The sequence below is a fragment of the Callospermophilus lateralis genome, chromosome 3, assembly GCF_048772815.1.
Source record: "Callospermophilus lateralis isolate mCalLat2 chromosome 3, mCalLat2.hap1, whole genome shotgun sequence".
NCBI lineage: Eukaryota > Metazoa > Chordata > Mammalia > Rodentia > Sciuridae > Callospermophilus > Callospermophilus lateralis.
The window spans coordinates 116,704,646-116,724,131 of NC_135307.1; the positions used below are offsets into that span (position 1 = coordinate 116,704,646).

The 19,486-nt window shown below is 50.7% G+C and overlaps 1 protein-coding gene across 4 annotated transcripts in view; it reads left to right on the plus strand.

The window, feature by feature from the left end:
• Positions 1–18,025, plus strand: part of Pml (PML nuclear body scaffold) — a 44,297-nt gene extending 26,272 nt beyond the window's left edge. Inside the window, exons 5-11 of one of the 4 annotated variants that reach the window (XM_076851077.1) lie at positions 337–474; positions 905–1,163; positions 2,358–2,410; positions 11,003–11,153; positions 12,177–12,866; positions 16,606–16,677; positions 18,000–18,025. In XM_076851077.1, the coding sequence (XP_076707192.1) occupies positions 337–474; positions 905–1,163; positions 2,358–2,410; positions 11,003–11,153; positions 12,177–12,866; positions 16,606–16,640 (1,326 nt within the window). In that variant the 3' untranslated portion in view covers positions 16,641–16,677; positions 18,000–18,025. Of the gene's footprint in view, positions 1–336; positions 475–904; positions 1,164–2,357; positions 2,411–11,002; positions 11,154–12,176; positions 14,931–16,605; positions 16,678–17,999 lie in introns of those variants that run through there. The other 3 variants (XM_076851075.1, XM_076851079.1, XM_076851078.1) reach the window with 3 other exon arrangements.
• Positions 18,026–19,486: the final 1,461 nt, after the last annotated feature.

Below are 19,486 nucleotides of genomic sequence, written 5' to 3' on the forward strand. Positions count from 1 at the left end.
CTGTGGGAGGATTTCTCACTGCTGGAAATGTGTAGTCTTGGCAGCAAGCACTTTGTGCCTGGATATATGCAAGCCAGGCTGGCTCATGGCCATGTCTTGAGGAGGAGTGGTCCCTGAGGTATCTTCCAGCCTTGTTAAGATACCCAGGAACTTAATTGGTGCCTGGACACCAAGGTCGGGAGCAGGTGAAGTCATGGAGAGGGAAGACTCCTTGTCCCCAGTGAGCTCCAAGCTTGGGACCAGGGAATCTATCTGAGGCTGCCTGCAGGCCTGGGGTCATGGGCCCAAGACCTGCTGCCTGATCATTTCTGATTCTCTTGTTTCCTGACTTCACAGCCGGACGAGGCACAGAGGGTGCAGGCCCAGGCCCTGGGGCTGGCTGAGGCCCAACCTGTGGCTGTGGTACAGTCGGTGCCCGGAGCACACCCTGTGCCACTGTATGCCTTCTCCATCAAAGGCTCCTCTTACAGTGAGGTAAGCCTCTCCCAGCCCCTGCCTCTTTCAGAAGGCCCCCACATTCTACCAGGACAGTCAGCTGAAGCTAGGGTAAAAATCCCAGCCTTCAGAAACTCTTCAGGAGGAAGTATTTGCTTGACATCTACTCTGTGCCCTCCCTTGCTCTTGGCTGCACCATCAGGAAGTTCTCCTCTAAGCATGAGCCACTCCAGCCCAGCTGGGGTGCTGGGACACCCAGTACTGTCAAAAAGCAGCAGAGGTTGGTGGTCAGCAGCTAGGAGCAGTGCGCATGGCGGTGTGGGAGGTTTCCTGTCTGAAGAAGGGCATTCTGTGTGGCAGAGGGAATAGCAGGAGCAAAAACATGGCCCTAGGACTCCAGCAACCAGACAGGATCTCTGCTTCCAACCTGGAGGCCCCTGACCTAGCCTTGTGACTCCCCACTGCACAGGAGGTCTCCAACACAACCACCCCCCAGAAGAGGAAGTCCTGCCATACCCAGTGTTCCAGGAAAGTCATCAAGCTGGAGTCTGAGGAAGACAAGGAGGCGAGATTGGCTCCAAGTTCCCCGGAGCAGCCCAGGCCCAGTACCTCCAAGGCTGTCTCACCTCCCCATTTGGATGGGCCCCCCAGCCCTGAAAGCCCCATCATAGGAAAAGAGGTCCTCCTGCCCAACAACAACCACGTGCTTGGCGACGCTGGGGAGGCAGGTAGGGAGGTGGTTAGGGCAGCAACATGCTGCCCTCCAGGGTCTGGGTGGGACCCTTCTGCATTCTGACCCTACCCAGGAATGCAAAGCCAACAGGATTCCCTTGCGTGTCTTTCTCTGAGCTGCCAGTTTATTGTGTGCTTTGCTGTGATGCCTGTTCAGGGAACCGAGGGGCTAGCGTGCACAGTGCTATGAATCCTTTTTCCAGAACATTCTTCCAGTGCCTAGCACCATGCCTGTGCACAGGGTGGGTGTCCCCAGGAAATGTTTGGTGAATGACTAGCACAGTCCCAAAGAGGACTTAGGTAAAGTTCATGTCCATCATTTTCCCCATTTTTCTACCTAAGTATCTCCTTTGTCCTCATGAGATTTTTTTTAATTTTTTTTTTTATTTAGAGACAGGATCTCACTGAGTTGTTTAGTTATGAGATCTTAATCTGAGTCCTTGAGCAGGAATTGAGGTCAATACCAAGGATGCTGGAATAACAGGGGGTTTTGTTGTTGTTGTTTGTTTGTTTGTTTTTGTTTTTTGTTTTTTTTTCATGGAGCTTTGTTCATTGTAGGTCCCAGATTGACCCCTGACCCTGGTCATACCCTGAGCCCTGACTGCTATTCCTTATTCACAAATGCTGTTGATCATCAAAGGGTTTCTATTAACTAGATGAAGCATCTTTTAATTCTAGATAGCTAAGCTCACAGGGCCAAGATTGGAACAAGCCAATGTGCTTCTTTAGGATTGTAAAAGGTTCATAGGGTATGGTGGCATACACCTATAACTCTAGAGGCTAAGACAGGAGCATCACTTGTAGCCAGGAGTTTAGAGCCAGCCTGGTCAATGGAAAGACCCTGTTTTGGGGGGAAAAGAAAAATCACAAAAAGTTCTAAACCGGGTAGTGGTTGTTAAGGCCTCCTGTATAGAGAGCAAATTCTGCATTCAGGACCAGTAGCTGCATTAAATATTCATAGATGAGGCACAATAGGGAGTGATAAAAATTCATGTGTTAGTAACCCAAACCTGAACAGAAAGCAGATCCACCCTGGCACACGTGATGAATGTTCACATCACCCCACAATGCTTCCATCACCCCTAGGCTACTGATCTGCAAGGACCCCACTCTATCCCAGTGAGCACGTCCCACCCTAGCCAGTGTGCATTCCAGGAAGGACCTAATGTCACCTTCCCTCACTGTTTCAGAGGAGCGCATCGTTGTGATCAGCAGCTCAGAAGACTCAGATGCTGAGAACTCGGTGAGTGGCCCAGAAGTTCGACCCAGGACTCCAGCCTCCCCTTATTCCAGGTCCCAGGGGCCACAGCCACAGCAGGTGACTCTCAGACTTGCCTTGCGCCTAGGGAATTTTCCAGCAAGGCATTAAGGCCTAAGCTGTCCCAAGGAGAGTCTCTTAAGTACCAGCTAAATGCCTGGACTACTCCAGCCCTCTCACCACACCAAGGCAGGAGCCTTCGGTGGCCACATGTATTCTTGCAATGCTTGCTAGAGCACTTCCTTTCGGGGCCCTGGCTCTCCGCTGGAATGTCCAAGGCATTTGTCTGGAGCAACTTCCTCACATATTTTCTGTCCTCTACATCCTCTGTGAGAAGGACTGGACAAGAACCCTGGTTAATCTCATTCCCTGGTTAATCTCAGCCAGTGAGCTTCAGTGAAGAGAAGGAAAGGGTGTGAGGCACAGGCAGCACTGTGCAGGGGCCAGACAAGCTAGTTTGACTCCATGTAAGAAAGAACTTCTTTAAAGCCATCCTTCAGTGAAACCAGTGGCCTCATGGGATCTCATGGGTAGTGATCCTTCTGTCCCTAGAGGTGTGTTAGAGGCTGGGCTGTCACCTTTCCAGGGAAAGAGGGATCTGAATCCAGCAAAAGGTTAAACTGGGTGGTCCTGAGGTCCCTTCCGGCCCTCAGTCTGAGGTTCTGTGTTGGAAAGTGCACGGAGCCGCCGGAGACTGCTGAGCCACACTCCTCACCAGCCCACTCCCTGCTGAGCGCGCCAGGAGCTGCCCACCCCCATCCAGCCTCCCACCAGCCCCATGGCACAGGCCACTTGCCAACCTGGCCTCCCCACCATTCCACGGCCGTCCCCGATGCTGAATCTCCCAGCCAGCCTGCCGATCACCAGGAGCATGCTGCCATCCACCGTGGGATCAGCGTCTACCCGTGCAGGGCACAGAGAGCCAACCGCCTTCACCGCATTCTCCGCTTGCCTGCCCAACTATATCGTGCCCCCATGTGGACTTCCTTTCCCCCTGCTGCCCAGGCTACCACCTCTACCACCACAGGGCCTCCTAGCCATCCTACCAATGCCCAGGAGTGTCCTCCCTGTCTGCAGAGAGCCATCAGCCCACCCCGCAGGGTGTGCAGGTCCCTGCGATCCCGCTGCCGCTCCCTCAGGGGTTCCCGCCATTTAGCTCAGTGGCTCCAAAATATCTTTGCCCTCCCTCGCTCCTACGCAGATTCCCAATTTAATGCCTCTTCCATAAGAGGCCCACAGGGAGGCCAAGCACCCCAGACTTTTAGAACAAGAGTTCCCCCCAGGGATTGTGGCAGAGCTCCCATGGAGAATCCCCAAGTCCAAGTCCCAACTGGAAGTTTCTCCAATTGCTTTCCCATTTTCCCACCCTCCCAAGAGGCCCCCCATCAGCCTAGGCCTGGATACCCCTAAGACAGACCTCTGAGAGCCCTGAGTGCCTCCCTCCTCTGTAGCTGCTGGCCACCCCACTCCCAACTTTGCAGCCAGACCCCCTGCCTTCACCAGCCCACCTACCTAAAGGCCTACAGAGTAGACATGGGTTAATTCCCAATCAAGGAAGAGATCAAGGAATGAATGGACCTCTGGGTAAGGAGACGAGGCCCCCACGACTGAAGGGACACTGAAGGCATTGCTGAGATTTGGGCTACCCTTCCTCACAGGCCTCTTTGCCCAAGAGGGGAGTTCTCTTGCCCTTTGTACCTTCCTGTGTCCCAAGCCCCATCTCCATCCCCTACCCAAGCCTGTCCCCTGAGCCTCTGCCAGGATCTGAGCCCCTGTGTGCAGGGACTGCGTCTATCCCAAGACCTGGCAGATGTGGCTGCTTAATAAATTCTTGCTGAATGATCATCCTTGCGAACCCTTATTCCATGACCATCAGATTCCCTGGTGGGTTGAGCTGTTCCCTGCAGGTGGTTTTGTCTCCTTCCTGCAGAAAACTTGGTTCTCAGAACTCTGGGGATACCACATTCCTTCTTCCTCCCACACTCCTCAGCATTAGAGGTGGGAGGTGGGGCAAGGCCCTGGACTGTCCCAGTCCCACCACGTGGTAAGACCCCCTGTGCCACCGAGGAACAATTCAGGGGGTGTACCCAACTTTCCCTGCCTCAGACATCCACCCCCTGCCCCTCTAGAGGGAAGATGTGAGCATCTGCCACCTAAATTTCTTCCTCCACTCAGTTCCTACCTTCTTACTGAGAATCTTCAACATCCCTCACCCTGCCCTTTGCTACAACCTCTCAAGGGTCTTCACCTCACTTCACTTTAGCTACCAAACCTGTGGCCATATCACGTACCTTAGCAGTGCCAAGAACCACCGACCTCTAACCTGGTCCACTCAGACTACAGTCTCAGGTTCCTTGAGCCCTTGGTCCTGACTGGCAGCACCATCCTCTTTCAGTCATTCTTCATTAGCATCAGGATCTCAGATCCCAGTTCACAGGACCTGCTTTTAGGCCTGCCCCGCTGAAACAGCCCTGGTAGGATTCAGGAGCTTGCTGCCTCTTTGCTGCCCCCTGAAGGCAAGATTTGTTGGAGAAAAGACACCCAGAGAGGAAAAATGCAAAGAATGGTATCCAGCCTCTGAGGGCCCCTTGATTCTCCTCCACATCACCCTCCTGCTTGCCACCACAACTCCCTACCACCACTTCTCTAGGCTTCATCCTGACCCTCACTTTCAGCTGGTGAGTATACTCTGCTCCAGAGAGAAGCTCTCTGATGGCCTAGGAATGGTGGACATCTTGCTACCTAATTGCAGATTTATCTGACCCTGTCACATCGCTTCACCTGTCCCTTTTGTTAGGGTGGTGGGACTGTCTGCCTGCCTCTAGGATTCACCTTGTGTCCTGGCCCAGCTCCCTAGAGCCTCACTCCATCTTCTCATCCTCATCTCTCCATCTTTTGATGCTTTCACTTCCTTCTGAACTCAACACCTGGGGACATGTCCTGCCCATCTCCACTCCCCCTCCCCTTGTTTAGGGTTCATGCTTCTTCCTCACCCCACTTCTCTGTGCCTCCCTGCCATGCCAGTGAACCCTACCCACTGGTACCAAGGAATTCCCTGCCTATGAGTGCAGTGGTCCCTTCAATCCTGGGTATCCTTAACCAGTATCAGCGGTTTCCTCCTGCTGCTGTGGGTACTCCATTCTTGAGTCTCTCCATTCTTGTAACGTTGGCATTCTTCCAGCTTTGGTTTTAACCCTCTTTATTTAGTCTGCACATTCTCACGATGATCTCAGCTGTACCATGATTCCAATTACCGTTCTGGGGTAGCTAAGGCTCACGTCTGTTCCTGCTGCCACATTAGTGTGTCCAGTAGCCTTGAACAGATCAACTAGGGTGCAATAGAGGTACCCCAGCCTCATCCTTTCTTCTTTCCTCTCCAAGGATTGTCCTACCCTCTGACCCAGAGCCACCCAGAACCCCTCCTTTTTTATTATTCCTCACATCCAGCTAATGTTTGAGTCATGTCTTTCCATGGGCCATATTCCTGATACCTGGGAGATTTTTTCCATCCTGTGATCTTGATAAGGTTAAAACTACCACTGACCTTAGGTAGAAGTAGAAGCTCAAGGAAGGAAAGACGGAGAAGAGGATGGGGATGCCAGTAGCCTCACCACATATCCTGGAGAATTGAGCTGAGGAACTGAATCTAGTAATATGTGGGGGCGAAGAGGGAAGAAAGGCATCCATCCAACCCCAGCTATCCATAAGGAGTCAGTGGGGTTAATCAGGTTGGAGGGATAAGTATATTTTGAGTTATGAAGTGAAAAACCAGAAGCCTGCTTACTTTAGAGCTGGACCGGAGATATGGGAGAGAGCCAGACGCCCACTGCTTTTGCATGTATATTCTTTAGAAATACATAAAAATAAATTAATCATTACAGGAGTCCCAAACTTTCAAATATATATGTAGTATTTAAAACACCAAGAACAAATTAAGTCCCCTTTGTGTATTTCTCACCCATTTTCATGGTCCCTTCCAGACCTCTAGTGATCCTAGGGGACCTTCAGTATCTCCAATGCAAGTTCCCACTCCCCAGAGCAAGGGGTTAGGGTGCTCTAGAGGGCCCCATTCCTATGTCCTCCCCATCTGCAGCCTTTATCCAGCCTTTCAGTGAGTGAGAGTTGTAGAATACTGGCCTGCTGAAGCTGCACATTTTCCAGGTGTCCCTGGGATGAGAAGGGGACTCTGCATGGACTTCGGCGGTGTCTGTTGCTAGACTTTGCCCTTATGGGACTTGGGTGAGAAACTTTGAGCAAAGAGGAATGTTCCAGAAAGAGTTCATCCCTGCTGGAGGAAGGAGTGGGGATGCAGTCATGGGGTGGAGGGCCAGTCCCAGTCCTGCTGTGGGATGAGGACTGTTTAAAAACTGCAAGAGTGGGTCAGCAAGACCTCTAACAGGGGTCTTCTTTTAGTACATAAATCTGCACAAGATAGATTTTCTCATCTACTTTTGTGACAGATGACTGGCTCCAGTGCCTCAGTGGCAGCAGCAGAACCAAATGGAAATAGGAGGGGCTTGGCCTAGGGTGTCCTGTGTTAGCTATGGCAGTGGTGACCAGCAGAGGAAGGGAGGCCTGTGGGAAGCAGCTGGTCCAGGGGAGGGCCATGATGCTGATGAGTGTGCATATCAGAAAAAAAAAAAAGACCTGAGTGCTTGGCTGAGAAGGTGAGAGCCACATTTGCTGCGGGGCAACGTTGCCTTCACAGGGCCCAGAGCAGCAAGCGGAAGGGCTGCAGAGGCCACAGGCTAGCCAATGGGATGACCCAAGTTCATTGTTACATGTGCTGTGTCTCCAGAGCCTTCAAGATTATAAGAGCTGGGGTTTATGTCTGCAAAAACCAGAAATATGTGTGTCTTACCAAAATGATCCCAGCTGTAGCTGAAGCTTGGGTGAAGTTGGGAGGTCAGGGACTATTGCTGAGCATTAATGTCAGACACTAGATCCCTTTAGGAGGCTGGATGCTGACAAAGAATTTGGCTCATGTCTGGCTGATGACCAAACATGAAATGAATCTGAAGTTAGGACAGTGGTTCTCAAGCTTGGGAGTTTTAGCAACTACAGATTGCTGGGTCCCACCTCCAGATGTTCTAATTCCATTAGTTTAGGGTGCAGCCTGGGCTTCAGAGTTTTTCATTGCTACTAATGCTTAGCCAAAGTCAAGGGACACTGAATTGGGGGATTCAATTGCACATATGTGCCCTGAATGGACTCATACTGGGTAAAATACATCAGGCATCTTCTGAGTAATCCTCCTGGACTTTTGGAAGCTCCAATGTCAACCCATCACTTCCCACGAGCACCCTTGGTATGGCAGACAGACCTGCCATATTGAATTGGAGTGCAGCTGACCCACTCCAGCTTGAGATCTGTGATGAGGAGGAGTGAGGTAGACACAGCTGGTGAGCCACATTGCAAGTCTACCCTAGTTGCTTTTATATTCTGAAAATGTCCTGGATCCCATGTGGCTCCATCTGAGTGGTTTTATTTTCAGAGAAACACAGTTCACTAACCAAGTATAATAATAATAATAATAATAATAATAATAATAATAATAATAATAATAAATGCCTTCCAGTATGTACTTGCCTCTTTCAGAGAATAGTAAAGGGAATCAATTTATGACCCCTACCAGCACTTCTGCAATTCCTCCTCCCCTTGCTCCCACTCCAGAGTTCATCATTTTTCCTTCTCTGGTCCTCACCCATGGACAGGCACCTCTTTTCTCTACCCTACTGCCTTCTTTCCCCCTTTTGCTTTCCCCTCCAGGCAAACCTTTACCAAGGACTGTCTGCTCTGTGCACCCCTTGCCCTCACACCCAACTTTGTGATTTGTGGAATAAAAAATTTGAGGAGTGGGGCCTGAAAGGTGGGACAGGAGAGTTTCCCTTAGTGAGCAGGGAGGGAAAGATGTCTGGTGCCAGGCCTTCTAGGTGCTGATTGCCCTTCTGGTGGCCCTGAGACTTTAGAAAAATCTTGCTTAAAGTGCCGGGTTTCAGCACAACCCTGTTGTGCTGCTGGGAATGAACTCATCCAGAGTTTATAGCTGGATGGATTAAATGCAAGGCATTCCTGTGGGACCAGTCCTTCTTTACTGGTCTCACACCATATTTTATAGCAATCCCTCAAGAGGAATAGTGGAGGAGGAGATGTCAGGGCTGAAAGTTCCCGCCTTTCTTCCACTGACAAGCTCAGGGAAGGGAGTGTCCTGTTAGTGAGGAACCAGCCGTGTTCCCTTAGAGAAGCAGCTTCAGTTCACTCAGGACAAAGCACAGTTCCATGTCTACAACAATGGGAAGCTCTAAATGAGATTCTGGTGGCATCCCTGAATGACCTGTTGTGAAGACAGGGAAGGAGGTCCAAAGGTACTGCTGTATGGTTCTCTTCTCTGGAGAGCCCTCCTCTTGGAAGACAGCTTTGAAGGTGAGAAGCCTGACTGAAGGAATGAGCCAGGTGGAAGTGCTCAGAGCCATCAAGGTGCATTTGCAGTTATGTTTGGAGCAAAAGGAAGAATGGAGACAAGAAAACCCAATGTGCCATATCAGTGGGTGGCAGAATGGACTCATCCAGGGAAACAGCTCTTCAGCCATTGGCAAGAGAGAACTAAGGCTTGGGAAAGACCTGGTGAGAGCAACCCAGCTCCTTCCACCAGCCCAGGCAGGACAGCACCACCCCTCAAGGGCCTGGAGATAGAAAACAGTTTGATTGCCCAAGAAAGGCAAGAAGGCAGAGTCTAAAGTCTCCCAGCTAGCAACCTGGAGGACCCCTCAAAGAAGGGTCCGTACAAAAGGAGAAAGCAGTATGGTGGGATCACTCAGCAAGATGTCAAATCAGCCTTTGACCATGCGGCCAAGCAAGGATGCAGAGATACAGGTATTTGGCAAGTGCTCCTCAGATCCTTAGATGTAAAAAGGCAAAACCAGTTCTAGATGCATCCATAATGATGTCTACTTCTGTCAGTGACTGGAGACAAGTTGGAGAGCCTGGTGTGAGGCCATGAAATGCAAACGGAGTAAAAAGCAGTTACTCTGAGGAAAATCCACTCCATTTTTACTTGCTTGTGGGCAGTAATGATTTTTCTCTTGGCTGAAGTTTGTGGAAAACAAATGTTTCACCTAGACAGTGGAGGAGTCCTGGGAATGTGCTAATTGACTCCTAGGCCAAGAATTAACCAGAGCCCAAAGTAAATAGAGCTCCAAGTGACACCAACTCCATTGACAAGCCAGAGATAGTACATAAGTAAATGAGGACTTTTGTGGGCTCTGTCCCAGTAGTGCCCTCAGCTGATTCTGAAACAGTGGCCATGCCACTTCTTCGTGGTCCCTGACTAATATCCACAGGTAGCATTCACAGGACATTCACCAAAGACAAGACATCTGGGTTTGGCAGTTATGCACATGACAAGCAATTAACTCCTTTTTTTTTTTTTTTTAAATATTCCTTAGTTGTCAATGGACCTTTATTTCATTGATTTGTATGTGGTGGTGAGAATCGAACCCAGTGCCTCACACATGCTAGGCAAGCGCTCTACCACTGAGCCAAACCCCAGCCCCCAATTAACTCCTTTTTATCACCAGAGGCTATACCCACTTGCAGTCCCAGCTTCTTAGAAAAATCTCTGGAGCCCTTTCCACCTCCTCAGAATCCCCACCTTGGGGCATTTCAGACAATGTTCCAGCCAGGGCTGACATTGGTGCTGGACAGCAGAATTTCAAATGCCAAGCCCAAGACACCCAGGCTCCTCTGTGTAGCTGGGGCTTAGATGCTGTAAGATAAGTGGTCTCCAAGCTCCAAGGCTCTGAGCTCCCCCCACTGCCCTCTCACTGCCTGGGACCTATGTGTCCACCTAGATGTGATGTTTAGGAGGCTGAGCAGTTCTCTCTCTCCCCTTGCGTAGGACACTGGGATCTCAGCTGGCTTTGGGGACAAGGAAAACCAGGTTTCTGACCCCTTCTGAAAAATCTCCTTGGGTTCCATATGAGGCTCCTTCCGTCCCAAGTTTGTGATGTTTCTTCTGAGTCTTTTCAGGGAGATGAAATTAGTAGCAGATAGCTCAGGTTCTGCCCGCTAGGGAAGGACATCCTTTCCCTGAGTCTCCATGAGCAGCACAACTTGCCCACACACACTTAAATCTTCTCATACTTGTACATGCTTATATCCACACAGGTCCACAGATTCATGCCCCTTGTGCACACACACTTATGCTTGACACTCAAGCTCATTTCCACACATCCATAGCTATGCATATGCTTGATTGCCTGCATGAGCTCCCCACCTCCCCCCCTCCCACATACTCTTTCCCTAAGGCAGGTGGCCCTGATTCACACTTATGGCTCTCACATGTGACACACCCAGTTCTCACCTTCTCTCTCTCTCTCTCTCTCTCACACACACACACACACACATACACTTAAATACATTGTCCTGAACTTACATTCCCCAAATGTGCCCTCCCTCATGCGCACACAGAGGCCCTGGCAGTATCAGCACACACTTGCTCCTGGGCATATGCTCACCTTGCCAGTTCCCTCCTTAAGGCCTCTGAACCCCTGACCTGTTGGTTTTTCTGTGTTGCAGTCCTCCCGAGAGCTGGATGACAGCAGCAGCGAGTCCAGTGACCTCCAGCTGGAGGGCCCCAGCTCCCTCAGGGTCCTGGACGAGAGCCTCGCCGACCCCCGAGCAGAAGACAGGCCCCTGGTTTTCTTTGACCTCAAGATTGACAATGAAAGTGGGTTCTTCTGAAGCCACCTCCACCCCTTTCTAGCTTAGTCTTTGAGTCTCCAAGAGAAGTGTAGGCAGAGCTCTCAGTGAGGCCCAGGCCAGCCCGAGCTCAGCCACAGTGATGGCAGCCACAGTGGACAGAGCTCTTTGGCTCCCCTGTGCTCACACATGCATGGCTTGGCAGTCTGAACAGGTCACCTGCTTGGAGCAATACTTGCATTTGGGAGAGAGGCATGTTCCTCCATGAGTTCACCTCTGACCAGACCGTCTCTTAGAGCCTGGGGACACACTTCTAAACAGTGTGTTTCATTGATGAGACTAGTAATCCTTCGAGACCTTGGCTATGGCTGTACATTTCTGAGTACCAGGCCTATCCCACAGATGGAGGCACAGGGAGGCAAACAGAGTCAAGGTCACAGATCCTATGACCCCTTTTCTCAGAAGCCTTTTGTTCTCCCTCCCCTTCATGCTTTCCCTGGCTCCGTAATGCCCTTCTTGAAGCCAGAAGCCCTGGGCCCTGCCCTGTTGCATGGACTTGACATTGGGGCTAGAAGCAGCAGGTGTTTTCATGGTAGAGGAAAGTCTTTGCATACTTCTGTAGGAGGCTGTAGGCCATGGTCCCAGGAGACTATGCTGGGCAGTTCTGCTGTCTGTGCTCTGGGGAGCCTCAGTTAAATGACTGATGGGATTGGAGGCAGGAGTGTGGAGTGAGGGGCTGGGAAGAAACAGTCTGGGGTCACAGAGGCCGATAGAAAACAGATAGGAGGAATCTGGGTCCTGAGGATTTGGCCAACTCTGCTATGGGTGGTATGGGGAAGAGCTAGATCCCCAGGTGAACAAGATGGGCAGCCTACCTGACCTCTGTCCCATCAGAGCCAGGTCCAACCTGCATCTGGAGGCCAGTTTTTGGTTCCTGCCAGCAGGCCCCAAGGTGGGATCTCTAAATGGTGGGTTGATAGCTCCTTGATGTCCCCCTGCACTAGCCCTCCAGTGCTCCTGGGGCCTCACCCTGCCCTTCTTTCCTGCCCAGCCCAGAAGATTAGCCAACTGGCAGCTGTGAACCGGGAAAGCAAGTTCCGTGTGCTCATCCAGCCCGAGGCCTTCAGCATCTACTCCAAGGCCGTCTCCCTGGAGGTGGGGCTGCAGCACTTCCTCAGTTTCCTCAGCTCCATGCGCCGCCCCATCTTGGCCTGCTATAAGCTGTGGGGGCCTGGCCTCCCCAACTTCTTCCAGGCCCTGGAGGACATTAATAGGCTGTGGGAATTCCAGGAGGCCATCTCGGGCTTCCTGGCTGCGCTGCCTCTCATCCGGGAGCGCGTGCCAGGGGCCAGAAGCTTTAAACTCAAGAGCCTGGCTAAGACCTACCTAGCAAGAAACATGAGTGAGCGCAGTGCCCTGGCCGCCGTGCTAGCCATGCGTGACCTGTGCCGCCTCCTTGAGGTCTCTCCAGGCCCGCAGCTGGCCCAGCACGTCTACCCCTTCAGTAGCCTGCAGTGCTTCGCCTCCCTGCAGCCTCTGGTTCAGGCAGCTGTCCTGCCCCGGGCTGAAGCCCGCCTCCTGGCCCTGCACAATGTGAGCTTCCTGGAGCTGCTGACCACACATCGCAGTGACCCTCAGCGGGGCCTGAAGAAGTACAGCCATTACCTGAGCCTGCAGACCACCTCATCACCCTCAGCCCAGCCTGCTTTCAACCTGCAGGCCCTGAGCACCTATTTGGAAGGTCTGTTGGAGGGCCCGGCCTTGGCACAGGCAGAAGGCAGCTCCACACCTCTCACTGGCCACAGCTTGGCAGAAAAGGCCAAGCAGAGCTGAGAGGAGGGGATGACTGGCAAAGGGTCTCTGGTAGGCAGAGAGGGAGGGGGGTCCCTGAGCCAGGCCCCACCTATCACAGCATTCCCAAGTCCTGGTACTTAGTACTCAGTTATCATTTGGTCCAGAATCACTTCCCTTTCTCTGGGACCAAATTCCTCCTCTCTAAAAACCTCTCTAAAAAGAGGCAAAGCACTTACCCCTAACCAGCCCTAGACACCCCAATCCCCAGGCCTCTCTCTCCAGGAGCCAGAATCAGGAAGGTCCTGAGGGTAGAAGCCATGACCTCTGGGCTCTCTAAGTGGTCCTCCTATTGCCCCAACCATTCCACCTTCCTGACCCACAGTCACTGCCCCAAGGGATCTGCTGATTGTTCCCACAGATAGCCATCTATGATGACACTGGCAGCAACAGTAGCCCCATGGGTATCCAAAGTGCCTTTCAAACTAAACCTCTCCTGAATCTGGGTTCTCCCAGCCTCTATATGCCTGGAGGCCAGCTCTCTCTTCACTTCCTTTTTGAAGCATTTCCATCCCAAGAGGGCCTCAGATCAGCAGAGAGAGCTAGAAGCCATTTCTCCACCTTCTTATAGTCTGACCTTTCAAAACTTGCTTCCTTCCTCCCAGCCTTGAAAATGCCTTCCTTGCATCATAGCTTCACTCTTTGGTCCTCAGGCCATCAGACCCCCACCTCAACATGGCCCTTGACCTTCCCTGTGCTGCCCCACCTTGAGCCCTCCCCAGCCATGTCCCGAGGGATGCTCCACCTGAGGCATTGCTATTCCCCTGAGAACTTCTTGGAAATGTGGATCTGTGGGCTGTATTTCAGGCTTGCAGAATCAGGATCTCTGGGGCTGGGTCCAGCAGTCTGTTTCAACAGGTGATCCTAGTGCATGCTCAAGTCTGAGAACACCCACTCTGATAGACACTCCTCCAGCGGAAAGCAGTATGGCATGGCTAAGAAAGTCCTGTCTCTGTCTCTGACCATGTGCATTGAATGTGACTAAGAAGAGGCCTCTTTTGGAACTCTAGTGTCCCCATCTGTGAAGTGGGCCAACAGGCCTGCATGGCCTCAGAGCTCCCATCCAGCTCTGCCATCCTGGGTTTTTAGGCATGAATAGCAGGTCTCTGGGGTAGTGGATAAGAGGTGTTCTCATCCTTGAACCCTAGCTCCCATCCTAAGCCTTTGGTTGCCCAGCTCATGGTCACACCAGAGATCAGTATCAGAATACAGGGAGGTCAGGACCATCCCCACTGACAAGCAGAACTACTGTGCCTTCCCCAGCCTCCCCCTGTTCCTTTCCTCCTCCCTGGCTCCTGGCTCCTGGCATGCTTCCAGACAGCCCAGGCCTCCGAACTCCATGGCTGTTGGACTTTGGTGAAGTCTTGTGTGCCCGTGCCTCAGGCCCACCCAATAGGTACCCTGAAGACCCACTAAGGCATTCCATAGGAACTTGTTCCCATCATACTGGCTCTAACAGTGAAAACTGCATCTAAAACAAGATGACAATATTAAATCTTTTTCTGAACAGGCCAATGGATGAAGGTGAAGAAGGGAGGCAGGGACCCCAGCCTGGCTGTTCTGACCCTCTTGGCGGATGGCAAGGCCATCTGGGGCCACTTCTCATTTTTGCCTTCAGCCTAGCCTTGGGCTGAGCAGTGCCCCCTGAGGCCCAGTCCCACCATGCTTGCTTACAATAAAGGGGCACTCTGCCCTTTTGCCACTGTCACAAACTTTAATAAAGATGTGAATCTGAGGAAAAGCCTGATCACAAACTGCTAAGTCCATCTCAGAGGAGCCATTGAGATACCTTTTCCCTGGGAAGGAGGGGTTCTCCCAGGCATGGGTGAGCAGACATTAGCCCAGCATAGTTGTGCTTTGAGGGATCTTTCAGGGCTTGAATGTGAGACCCCTATTGCAAGTAGGGAATCCAGGATAAGCTTGCCTCAGGATCATTTCCAAAGGGGAAAGCCATATGAAGGGATAGAGGCACCAACTTCAAGAATTACCTCCTTGCCCAGTGAGGTGACACAAACCTTTCAATTCCTAGTAACTAACACACACACACACACACACACACACACACACTCTGAATGAGATCTGGGACAGAATGGACAACTGGAGTCATGGGGTCTGAGGGAACCAAGAAGAACAGGGGGCCTACCTTGGGGGATCAGGGCAATAGGTAGCTCTGTGCTCCTGACACACCAAATGGGAGACAGGCCTGAAACAGAGACAAGCCTTCCTATGACAACTCAGCCCAGCCCTGCCTCAGGGCCTCCTCTAAGAAACAAGGGCTCATGCTTCAGCGAAGCTTAAAAATCTGCTTAAATCCCAGCCCCAACCTTGTTCATCCTTCCACCCGTACAACTCCTAGCTGCTACCCCGACCCTTGGTGCCACTGTTCTCCCATCCTGCACCCTTTCTTACTGAACCTGCCCTGCCCAAACAACTCTACACTTCAAAGTTTGACCTTCACTCCACTCCTCTCAGCAGATCCCTAGATCCTAGATCCTAGCTCTTCCTTTGGCCTCAGTTTGACTCCACCCCACACCCCCACATGCGTCCTTCTCACCTTGCTTCACTCCACAAAATTAAGGGAACACTATAGCTAGTAAGCGTGGGACCAGAGAGGGGTAGGATACTGTGAACCTGTCCAGCAGAGCAAGGCTAGGGCTGCTCGCAGGCTCTGCCAGCAGAGGGCGCTGCAGCCCACCCGTCTGGTAGGAGGCTGCGGCCAAGCAGGGGGCGTGGGTGGAAAACTGGCGCAGACAGGCTAAGCTGAAATAGCTCAGCCTTTCTAAACTGCCACGCACACTTAGAGGACGGTGGGAGAAAACTTTAGGTAGCGGGTGCATGGAGAGCAGTGTCAAAATGTTAAACATTTTATATTTGTTTTAACCTCTTTTTGAAACACTAAAACCAACCTATCAAAACCATGATTTCTGAGAGAGTTGCTCAAGCATTATGTGGGATTCTTTCAAGATCCACTTAGGACAGATACCAAATAACTACAAGCTCAGAAGTGACACAAGGACAGCAACACTGTGACAATGGAAATGAATGACCTAAGTTTGGGAAATTCTGAGTTACCAGTGGAATTAGGATAAGGGCTAGAGAGAGAGAGAGAGAGAGAACTCTCATGGGAGCCGGAGCTCTAAGGTTAGGGCCCAGGTTAGATCAGGGCAAGGATGGGGTGGGTTAGGAACCTGGGTGAGGGGCTGAAGGGCTTATTTTGGGGCCCTAGGGTAGGATGTGGGTTTAGATCAGATTTGGGGTCACTGGTGACTAAGGTTAGGAATAGAGTTAGGAACAGAGAGTCTTCAAGTCTTTATGACTTTGGCAACTGAGAAATCCATGGAACCGTAGATACGTAGGCAGGAGCTCCTGCAGAGGACTGCTAAGGTGGCTCCCCAGTGCAGTCTGCTTCCTTCCCCAGAACTTGTTCTAGAAGCATTGGCAGGGCCTCTGCCTCACCTCATGAACCCCAGTGGGACCCAGGCAACCAATGGGATCAGAGGGACTGAGGAGTGGGCAAACCTGGCCCCTGGGACAACCAGGTGAATAAAGTTCACAGACAATAGAAAAGTAACTAAGTGCTGGACTCTATTAAACCATTTAGCACAAATAATCTCATTCAATTCTCCCAGCAAACCTACAGCTGACATCTTCCTCATCCTGCTGATGAACACAGGGACAGAAAGCTGAATATCTTGTTCAAGGTCAGTACATTTGCCTGTGGCATAACTGGGGTTTGCCCACAGGGAGCCTGTGTCTAGACCAGCACCATCTGTAGTACACACTAAAGAGGACCCAGCCTCGGGGTGGGGGAAGGTTTCCTGGTCTCCCCTTCCTATTCCCTCCTGGTCTGCCAATCACAGACGATTAGAAAGGTCTCCAAATGCTACCCACCCAGTGTTCTGGTCAACTTATCCTAATTCTTGTTTTTCTTTTAGGAAAACGTTTCTCGGTCTCTCTTTTTTCCATTATTGCCCCCCTAAAAAGCGTTCTTAGATTTTTTTCCCCCAATTTCATTTTCTAATCAATGAAACTTTAATGGCAGAGATACACTGTAAATTCCTGAAGATTTTTGAGACACAAGATCACATCATCTGAAGGCTGGAGGTGTAGCTTAGTGGTAGATCCCTTTCCCAGCATGTGTGAAGTCTGAGTTTAAAAAACAAAAGGATCATGCACGAAAATGAGACCATTTTCTTTTTTGTGCACAATATACTTATGAAGCATGATCCTTTGGAAGGTCAGAAACCATTGCAATACCTGAGGTTGTTAGCTACCTACCCAGGGTGAATTTTTGCCCCTTCTAGAGTGATACTGTCCCCATGAGGATGAGTATTGTCTGGGAAGTCCCCATCTCTAGCTACAATGCAGGTAAGAGTGATCATGGGAGTGTTAACCCCTCCATGAGGGTGGGCATAGGATGAGGACATCTGGAGGGAGATGAAATAGAATGTAGGCCGGGGACTCGGAGGGAACATGCTTCTCAGGCCTGGTCTGGGTCCTGGTCTAAGGTACAAGCCCAGGCCTGGGCCTGAGGGAAGGATGGAGACAGTACCACCAGTTGTTTTTGTCTCTGAATCCAAGTTCAACTCCATTGAACCTGAATACAGCAGCTGTGAGTGGACACTCTGGTGAAGAATCTCCACTGACTCCTCCCAAGCAAAAAGAAATAAATAAGAAAAACAAAATACAACAACAATAGGAAGTTTGGAAGTCTCTATAACACCCTTATAAAATATATTTGCTGTTAAATTAGGAGAAAATTCCTTCATTCTTGGCTCTAGGAACTTCCTTATACTCAGCCCAAAGGAATTCTCTAAAATACCAGCTGCCTAGACTATGCTTAAGTCAGTTTATAAATATTATAAATATCCCAAACTTGATAGCCAAGCAGACTACAAAAGCTAGCTAGCTAACTAACCACAGAAATTTTCCAAAAAGTAAGCCAGTCAGACAAGTGTGATAGGAGACACTGTGGAATCCAGAGTGGCTTGTCTGATGGTCTCAATCTGCCTTCATCACACAGATGGAGCGCAGAGGACTGACTTCTCCTACAGTTCTACAGTCAGAAAGCCAAAGCTATGGCTCACCCCAGGCTATGGCTCACCTCAGGCTGGACCATTCTACAATAAATCAGAAGAGGTAGGGAGGAGGGGTGAGGCCTGCCCCCTGGAGGTACCCTCTGAACGGTGCATGTTATAGTTAGAATTTGGGCTTTGGAGGGATGTGGGTTCAAATACAAGCTCTGCTGTGTGACCTTGGAGAAATTACTTGGCCTCTGGGATCTCATATGCAAATTGGGGGAGATAATACATAGTAAATTGTGAGGATTAAATGGGATAACATATATAAAGTACTTAAATTGACACAATGAAAACCACTAGAATCCAACACCATGCGAAAGGCCATGTGCTGACTTCCAGAACATTCCAGAGAGCACTTGCCTACTTCTTCCCCTCTCACCACTCTGCTCCTTCCTCCCTTCCCCATCCCTGCCTCTTCCCTTTTCTACCTTTCTCTTCCTTCCTTCTCTTACTCGCCTCTCTTCTGATTCTAGTCCCTTTAGGATCTAGGTGACCCTATCCCCAGTCACTTCTCCAGGTTCCTTTACCCCCACCTCCTCCAAGCCTCCTGCATTCTCTGCCCCAACTGGGTCACCTCTGGGTTGCAGCCTGGAAGGATTTATAGTAGCCCCCTCCTCCTCACCCCCACCTGGTTACCAGACAGCCATCTGTAGGAAGGTCACTTTCTCACAGCACTGGCAGACTTGCAAGTTGGCTAGAGGCAGCCCTGGGAGGAGCAAATAAATACATCAAGTCTCCAGCTGGGTCTGGAGATAAGAATGCAGGGAGATGAAGCCGAGGCATTCACTGCCCTTGCAGCCTGTTTCCACCGACTTGCCAGCAAAGACTATTTGGTACACTTCAAAGAGGACATCAAAGAGGACCATGCCAGCTGGGTGTGGTGGCACATGCTTGTAATCCCAGTGACTCAGGGAGGATCACAAGTTCAAAGCCTGCCTTAGCAATTTAGCAAGGCCCTATTATTTTGAGATCCTGTCCCAATAAAAAGTTAAAAAAAAAAAAAAAAAAAAAAAAGGCTGGGTATGTGGCTCAGTGCACCCTGGGTTCAAACCCTGGTAACGAGAAAAAAAAGAAAAAAAAAATTATGCCTAGAGGTTGTACCTGGGAGGCACTGAGATGAGGCACCCTCTTGAGTTTAGATTGGCCTAAGGAGTGAGAATGTGATCAACCTGAGCCCAAGATGAGGCAGGTAGGAGGGATGTTTAGCCCAGAAGCACAGGAGGGGAAACTGAGGCCCAGAAGGGAGAGAGATTTTTCCAGTATCTGACAGGAAGTCAATAAAAGACTGAGTTCAGCCTGCCAGCCCCTGTTCTCCTGCTCTGGAGCCCTGTACACTGAATTGTGCCTCCTTATATCCAATTATACCTTACCGGATTCCACCAGGGCATTTCCTTAATTGACTACTTTCACACAAAACATTGCTTCCATT